Source organism: Lynx rufus, unplaced genomic scaffold, assembly GCF_022079265.1.
Source record: "Lynx rufus isolate CCGP_SWC_20201006 ecotype Redwood Valley unplaced genomic scaffold, mLynRuf1.p SCAF_40, whole genome shotgun sequence".
Lineage (NCBI taxonomy): Eukaryota > Metazoa > Chordata > Mammalia > Carnivora > Felidae > Lynx > Lynx rufus.
In genome coordinates, this window is record NW_025814857.1 from 1,724,201 (window position 1) to 1,732,879 (window position 8,679).

General features: G+C 53.7%; 1 protein-coding gene across 1 annotated transcript; it reads right to left on the reverse strand.

Annotated features, from left to right (window-relative positions):
* Positions 1–775: 775 nt before the first annotated feature.
* Positions 776–5,551, reverse strand: GPR50 (G protein-coupled receptor 50). The gene is made up of 2 exons (XM_047097726.1): positions 5,365–5,551; positions 776–2,466 (listed from the first exon to the last, which is right to left on the reverse strand). The coding sequence occupies exons 1-2, from the start codon at positions 5,549–5,551 to the stop codon at positions 776–778; spliced, it is 1,878 nt and encodes a 625-aa protein (XP_046953682.1).
* Between the last annotated feature and the right edge of the window lie 3,128 nt (positions 5,552–8,679).

An 8,679-nucleotide genomic window follows, 5' to 3' on the forward strand; every position in this document is an offset into this window, starting at 1 on the left:
CTGGAAGGTTTAAAAAGGTTAAGTGACTGCAAACAAGGTGACTATAAAAATCAGCACCAATGTTTGAGTTTTCATAAAATAGAAATAATTTGGCTTGGCCACATCTTTCCTTTTGCCATTTGAACTCATAGGCATAAAAATTTATTTTATTAAGAGCTTATCAAATTGTGTTCTTCAGATATGGGTCATACCTTGTTGCTGAAACTCAGAAAAGAAACTGTTTCAAGTACTTGCACTTTATCGAAACTGCCTTTCTGACTGCCATTTTAAAAAGTACAATATAGAGTTACACACTTAAAAACATAAAGCTTTGTGGTCACATTTACTTACAGAAGCACTCCTCCCCTCCCCCCCCCCACTGGCGGGGGAATGAGAGAATAAAGCAGGAACTGAGAGGAGGAAATGAAGAGAGGGGAGAAAAGGGGATACGAGGGTGAGAAAAAAATCAACTCTAAAATTTTAAGGATCACTGTTGGCTCAAGATCAACTATAGAACGAAAAGGAGGCTCAGAAGAACAGATGTGAAACTTGGGGGAGATTTTGTCTCTAAAATAGCAAGCGCACACATGCGCGCGCGTGCACACACACACACTTTTTCAAAGTATGTTCTGTAAAGAAGGAGTATGCCTACAAGGTGGATGTAGCTTACACCACGTCTGTGAGTGCATGTCTATGTGTGTCTGTGTGTAGGTGCAGTAAGTTATCTCACTTTGAATTACATATTCTAAACAAACTTGAAAGTGGACTGCTTCCTGGCCACCCTTAAGAGCATTATTCACACAGCCATTTCATCAGAATCAGCTTCAACATCAATGATCACAATCTTATGATAATCACTGGTGGTAGTGGTGATCACAGTGGGGTCAGGACCGTGGGAGGCAGTGGCAAGTTCCAGTGGGCTGGCAGCAGGCTCAGGGGACCCACTGTCAGGGCTGTAGACAGGCTCAAGGAGATCAGTGACATCACACTCAAAGTGGCCGGCGGCAGTGGTTTCAGGGTGACAGGACACAGTGAGCTCAGGGTGGCTGGCAGCGGCAGGCCCCGGGTGGCCAGCAATTGCTGGCTCAGGGTGGCTGGTGGTAGCAGGCTCAGGATTATCAGCAACAGTGGGCTCAGGGTGGGTGGTGGCAGGCTTGATGTAGCCAGTCGTGGTTTTAGGGTAGTTGGTGGCAGCGCTGAAGGCAGACTTGGAGTGGCTGCCAGCAGGAATGTGGTGGCCAGTGACAGGCTTAGGGTGATTGGAGGCAGGCTTGAAATGGACAGAGTCAGCCTTGAAATGGACAGAGGCAGGTTTGAAATGGACAGAGTCAGCCTTGAAATGGACAGAGGCAGGCTTAGGATATACAGTGGCAGACTTGGGGTGACCAGACGCAGATTTGGAGTGGCCAGAAGCAGGCTTGGAGTGGCTAAAGACAGACTTATGGTGGCCAGAGGCAGATTTGCGGTAGGCAGAGGCAGCCCGGGAGTGGCCAGAAGCTGGTTTGGTGTGGCCAGAGGCAGGCTCAGGTTGGCCAGCTGCAGCATCACCAGGTAGTGGAACATTCCGGACATTCATTGGCATTTCCTCCACAGCAGGACAGGCATGGGCACGATCTTGTTCATGGGCTTGGTCACGGGCTTGGTCACGAGCCCGGGCGCGGGCACGGGCCAGGGCCCGGGCCTCCCGAGTCTCACGAACATCAGTGATGAGGCCAGAGAGGAACAGGATAGGGTGCCGCATAGCATGGAAAATGGTCCAGTATTCTCTTCGGAAATTCTCATTGAGGAGCCCGTAGATCACAGCGTTGAGGCAGCTATTGAAGTAGGCTATGAAGTAGGCTGCAAGATAAAGCCAGTTGGGGATCTTGCCTGCCATTTCCTTCGGACTGACAGCCACCAAGACAGTGAGCACGTTGATAGGACACCAGCACACTGCAAAGAGGAGGAAGATCACAAACATGGTTAGAAAATTGCGAACCTCAGCAAGCTGGTTATCGGGATTCTGCCCAGCCGGGTCACGGGCTGCTAGCACTTTGGTCCAGATCCTCACATAGCAGAAACCCACTATGAGCAGAGGGAGGACAAAGTGGATGCAGACGATGGTCACAGCAAAGACAGGGTTGTTGAGATAGTTGAAGATGCAGGTGTAAGTGCGAGGATCATACTCGATGGTGCCAATGTACATGTTGGGCAGGACTGCCAGGACGGTCATGACCCAGGTGATGACCAGGTAAATGCAGGTATTGCGCACGCTGAAGATCCGCTCGTATTGGAGGCTGTGGCAGATGTAGCAGTAACGATTGATGGCAATTGCCATGATGTTGAAGATAGAGCCGACCACACTCAGCCCTGTGATGAATCCAACCATCTGACACTGGAACTGGCTCAGATCCCAGCCCCCAATGGCCATGGCATGCAGCATCAGAGGATAGGGGTAGATGGCCACCAGCATATCGGCCACGGAGAGGCTAACGACGAAGATGTTGCCTGAAAAACATACGAGGGGGAAGGAAGGGGGGAAAAGCAGGGGAAAATAAATGGTTAAGTATGGAAGCGTATAAGTTTAAACTGGAGGGAAAGGCCGGCTGAAGAGGTGACAATTTAGAATTCTAGAATTCTTTTTAAAAAACACTCCTGTGTTTTTGTGTTTATTTGCAAGCATGCCCCAGATTATTGTGATGTACAACCGAGTTTGGGAGACCTGTCCTTTGAGTGCCTTTTTCCTTTCAAACAATATCATCTCTGCTTCAGGGAGAAAAGAAAAAAAAAAAAGAACGAACTTGTCAGAAAGCAGTAAGCACAGAAGCCCTTTGTGGAACCTTTCATACACACGGACATGCTGCCACCTTTTTAGACAAAAACAGAATGCAAACTTTTTCCTTAAATGGGGATAGGGAGGGAAGGGAGAAGGGCGTAGAGGCCAGGTAGAAGCTGTGGGTAGAAAGTAGGCAGGAGGTGTGGGGGGAAGGGAAGAGGCTGGAGGAGTGTCAGGAAGCCTCACCACCACCCCGCCCCCCCCCCCGCCGAAAAAATGAGTGAGCCCTCTGCTTTTTCTAGCCTAGCGTTGTTTTTAAAACGCAAACCTGTCTAAGAGAACAGTCTGAGAAACGGCATTAAAGGCTGTCGTCTCCTTAAGAAAACGAGATCAGACAATAATGACTAAACCCGGTAAATACTTACCATTTCCAAGGTAGCCTAAGAGTAAAAACTGAGGGGAGGGAGACCCTGTAAAATTTAGTCTGAGACCAAAAACTGTGAGTAGGGAGAAAAACAATCAGGAAAATCCCGGCAAGGATTAGCCGAAGTGCCTGCTTCCTTGGGATCCAGCGCAGAGCCGAGAACCCGCTTATTCAACGCCCTGTGTAAAGAGTTCCCGCCCCTGCCCTGAATTTCACTAGAGTTTTGCAGCTAAGCAGGCAAGTGAAGAGGGGGAGTCGGCCCCCAGTCCTGTTTTGTACGGCAGCGATAGGAACGTTTTTGTAAAACCTGTCCAAAAAAAAAGGACGAAGAAGCCAACTGCAGGCGCTGAGCTGTCTCCCTCCCCCCCTCCTCTCTCTCTGAAACACCTCAATGCTAATTAGCATTGGTTTGGCAAAATACTGCACTTCATCTTGGACTAGGAGAAAATGAGCACTTTTTAAAAGGGCAAAGGAACGTTTCCTTCTGCCCTCCTGCCAGCGCTGAACGCCGGCCTCAGCGATTTCCACCCAGAGGTTCTTTCTAGGGTTTTCCCTTAAAGAAATGAATTGGGGAAAGTGGAAAAGGCAGAGGAAAAAGCCTTAAAAACAAAAACACAATAAGAACCTTTATTTGAATTATAGAAAGAAAGAAAGAAAGAAAGAAAGAAAGAAAGAAAGAAAGAAAAAAAGAAAGGGCAGAAGAAGAAAAGTAAGAAAAAAAATGGGCTTCGCAGGTGGTCCCTGGGGGCTCTCTGCTTCCTTGGGACCGCACTACTGGGCCGAGGGTGAGGTCCAAGCGTGCAGCCTCGCGTCTCCAGCGGACCAAAGTGAAATCAGACACACGCACCAGAGCGTAAAAGAAAACTTTTAATGACTGTGTGTCCGTCAGTGCATTTTGAAACTCATCCCCTCAAAGTAATCCTCCAAAAACGGGCTGCTTCCTCTTCCTCGCGCCCCGCCCGCCGGGTCCCATGGGTATGCGACTGTCTCATCCCGCCCTCTCTCCCGGTTCAGCCGCCTGGCCCCCCACAGGCGGAGATCCCGGCAGCAGAGACCCCGGGCGCCGCCCCCTCCCTCCTGGGACCCGCGCGAGGCTTCCGGGCCCCTTTGCCCCTCCCCTCCCGTCCTCCGCCCTCCCCCGCCCAACCTGCAAAAGGGGGCTCACCGCTTGGCGGAGTCCCCCCCCCCCGCCCCCCGCAACGGTGGCCGCGCCCTGCAGCCTCCCGCGCCGCCCGTAGCCTAGCTCGCAGCCGGCCCCTCTCCTGGGCACCGGCTCCCGGCTCGCCGCCAAACCCCATCCCGGCTCCCGGTGCTTCGCAGTCTCCCTGCGCCTCTGGCCGCCCCCTCCGAGCTCTCCCGCGGCCCTCCCGCCATCCTCGCCCTGTTCTCCCTTCTACGCCCCCCACCCGAGATGCCCAGCTCCGGGACCTCTCCGCCAGCCCTCCCTGAGACCCCCCAGCACCTCGCTTACGGACTTCGCGATCTCCGCTGCCGCTGCCGTCGCTGTCACCGCCAGCTGCGCCCAGACCTCCGCTCTGCTCTCTCCGCCCTGCGCCCTGGGACGGGCGGACGGAGCTCGGCCCCGGGGGACTCAGACCACCCTGCTCCACACTCAGACGCGAGGGTCTGCGCTCCGCTGCCCGGGAGCCGCCTGGGTGCCGCCCTGGAGCCCCAGAGCCGCAGCAGCTGGGGCTCGGCCGGCCCAGGGCGCCGCCGCTGCGCTGCGCTCCTGTAAGCGCCGCCACAGCCGCCGCGGCCGCGGCAACTTAACTTTCCCGGAGCGGGTCGCAACCTTGCGGCTCTCTCCGCAGCAATTCGGCCCGCGCTGTCTCCGCGCCACCACCTCGGTGGCCTCTGGCTCGGCGTGCTGTCCCCAGACGGTGGCCGCACTCTCTGCTGGGGTGCCGGCTCCCTCTGCATCACGTCTCCGACGGGGCAGGGCTGAGCGGTCTGCCGCGCACCGCGGGACCCGGGCTTTGCACTTGGACGCCAAAAGCTTATTTCCCCGAGCTCCCTCAGCCTTCAGAAGGTCTCAATTTATGGGGCCCCGGCAGAACATCACCACCCAGTTTCTCAGGGAATTTGAGGGTAGGGACGTTCAATGTGAGGGCACTGTCCAAACGGTCCCTATTTTAGGCGCCCGAACCAATGACCTAGTGTTTGCAAGTAGCTGCACGCTAGGTAGGAAGAAGTAAGGGTGGCTTACCAGAATTTCGAAGCTTCTTATTCTTCGTCACAGCTAAGATGACCATGGAGTTACCGATCAGGTCTACGACGATGGTGATAACCATTGCGCAGAACATAAAGATGATTAGAGCCGGTGGGTAGTCTGGCTGTGGCAGCTTACAGCCGATGCAGCCGTACGGGGTGGGGACTGCCAGGGTAGGCCCCATATTGCTGCCGGAGACAGTTTGGCTCTCCCAGCCAGTCAGGACAGCGAACACCCGCTCTGTCACCAGGAGCTTCCAGAAAGCTGCCTCCCCTCCGAGGATCAGAGAGCGAATGACAGCAACCCGCCCCTCTCCGATGAGCTTTTAAAGCCTCAAGAGGTGGCTAGCCCCACCCCAAATCCCTCCCCCCGACCAATCAGAGCTCCTCAAACACCCCCGCTTTGATCTCCAACTCATCTTGGACAAATCCACAACGAGGTGTCGTCTTGCTTCCGACTGCCTTGTTTGTGCTTCCCCTCTAGCCGCCCCCACCATCCCCTAGGTACTTTGCGTGGTGACAAGCTCAGAATCCACCTCCCTGCTCCCCAGCCACTGCGCTTCCGTTTCTAGCAAGTTCTTCTCCCTTCCCTTGCAACGCAAACACTTAGCAAAGCGATGTAAAATGCAGAGCAGGGGCACGGGGGTCTCTCTTGGGGTTCAGTTCCAACCCAAGCCAGTCTGTAGCCTCCAGCAGAGTGTGAGAGAGCGCCAGTGGCCCTTGAACCCTAGATATATCTCCTTGAAAGGTTCATCCCACCTCAGAGTGCTTTTGCCCGTTCAGAGCCTTTTGCACCTCATGGGGAGCAGGGGGCAGCTGCCCAGAGCTTCCACTCCCAGTCTGGGTACCCAGTGTCTAGAGAACTTATCTCTGCTAGAGGCTAGTTGGCTCCCTTAATGGCAGCAAGCGACTGAACAGTCGATCAGGGACTCCCCTGCGCCGGGCTCTGGGAGCAGGGAGTGGGGCAAGCGAGAGCAGGGGCTGGTCCCCTTCCCCGCTGCTAGGCACCGTGACTACGGGAGCTCACAGGCTCCTTTGGGAAAAAGTAAAGCGGCGAAACAGTTCCGGCTCTTGTCCCCTCTTGAGGTGCTCCGCACGCTCTACGGGGTGGCGCGGGGCTCTCGGGCAGGCTCGGGGAGCTGCGCTACAGCGGCGGGACGGTAGCGGAGGTGCCGGGCATCACAGCCAAGAAGACGGCGGCAGACCAGCACCTCCGCCCCAGGCACATACCTTCGGTCGGTGCTTCTCCCTTGCCACCCTTTGCCAGGGGTCCCATTTCGATCTCATTCAGTCGGACCGCCCCCATCCCTGTAAATCTCTGCCCGGAGGCGTCACGGTTCCCTGTGGAGCGCCCAGGCACGCGAAGTGCGCGGGCCATGGGAAATCCGAACTGTTGGGGCTAAAACTAGAGGGGCGCGATTCTCTACTCGCTCCCTCCACAACCTCGGTCACGGGAATGGATTTCTGCCCGCTACTCAGACTCGTGGCTCTTGCTGAGAAGCTTCGCGGTAAGTATCAGTGAACATTTTGAAACTTGTCCCAGACTAGCTTTCTTGCTGCACTGGGGGAGAGGGGGTTGCACTGTCTGGGAGCGCCACCATCTGGACACCGCAGCCCTCCTACCCTGCCGGGACAGGGTCCGACAGAGGGGGCGGATTCCGAGAGGGACCGCGACGTTCAGGGACCCTTAACGGAAAGGCAGACATGGCTGAACACAAGATTGCACGCACTTTCTCTAGCGGAAAAACCCAAAGTAGGAATGTGGGAAGATGAATCCCTCCACCCCTACCCCCTGCGCTTGCTACCGGGAAGGGAATCCGCACGAAAGACGATCTCCCGCTTTGCGCCTTTTCGCATTCATTATCTCACTGCTCCTGGCTGGCGGGCTGGCTGGAACCCGGGAGGCACACTCTCCGGGCTGGACGAGGCCAGGATTTATCCATAAACGCAGCCTGAGAACCGGCTCTGCTCTCCTCCTCAGAGGAAGGTGAGCCCTGGAAAGAGGCGAGCGGCCAAAAGTCCATCCACGCGATGGACTAGTTCGTCCACATCAGGCTGCTCACGCTGGTTCCCCGAGGGTTTGGATCTTTTTACTTGTGGCAGGGAGCCGTTTTTAATTCCAATAAACAAAACAAAAAAAAAATTGAAGGAAAAGGGAAACACGCATTCTAGTGACTGAAGATACTGGCATCTCCCCTGCACCGCCTCCACCATCAACAATCCTGTAAAGACAGTTGGCAAACTGTTCTTTCAGACATTGTTATATTCTGTACTTCTCAGAGGAGGTGGCCCCAGAGCTGGTGGAAACCCGGGGCACTGGGAAGTCTCAGGGGCTGTGTCCCGGGCTTGCCTGGGACTGAGGAGTGAGCAGGAGAGAGGTTGAGCTGATCCCTGGCCCCCTGCCCCTGTTTGGACGCTGCTTGACCATGACCTCTTGGGACTTGGATTTTTCAGTACTGGACAAGTGAGAGAGGCAACTATTTTCATAATGGGAGGGGTTCTGCATCTTGTTAAATTAAATTTGTTAATTTTTTGAATTACCTTAATAAGGAATCTGAACATTTCCCAGTCCAAAAATATATATATATATATTGAATCTGCTATGTGGATACATATGAGGAAGAAAACCAGTCAGAATTTGCAAGGGTAAGACAAGACTCATGTACAGTAACCTCAATTGCTTCGGAATAGTTAAGGGGGCAGGTCTTTCTTGGGTAGAGTGCAGTGTGTATGGTTTATTTAAGCTTCCAAAGGATTTTTAAGTATCTTTCTAAAAAGCCTTCTAGGAAGCCCTAATAACTGGGAGTGGAGAAAAACAATTTATTTGGGATTTGAAACCTATGAGGTGTAGAATCAAAATAGAGGACACCTAGGACATTTCCTGGGGAGTCCCAGGAAAACCTTGGAAACCCATACAGAGATTGGGAAGGAGCATAAAATAATGAATAGTGGACAGGGAATTGTGTAGACAGCTTCCAATCCTGGAGCCCAGCCAGGTCCCAGCATGGCCCTTTCCCCTAGATCACTTATTATGAGATAAGGCACAGTGCCTGTCTCCCAGAGGACTCTCAGCACTGAAAACTCACCACATCCCAGGTAGAAGTGATGCCGAGGGGCATTCTGTGTAAAAGGTAGATATTAAAAGATTTTTTTCCCTCTTCTTGTTGATACAGAAAACTTTCTTCCATCTCAGTCTCCACATTTCTCATGTTCTGAAATATCGGTGCCAGCACCGGGTGGGGGGGGGGTGTGGAGCAGTGGCAGTCAGGGTCGCAGCCAACAACTTGGCTCTCTTTTCAAAGTTGAAAGAGAG

Excerpts from the sequence above, each read along its gene's own strand:
- GPR50 (XM_047097726.1), bottom strand. The coding sequence starts at position 5,551 with ATGGGGCCTACCCTGGCAGTCCCCACCCCGTACGGCTGCATCGGCTGT. Across the intron at positions 2,467-5,364 it reads TAAGAAGCTTCGAAATTCTG|GCAACATCTTCGTCGTTAGC; the intron begins GTAAGCCACCCT and ends TATGTTTTTCAG.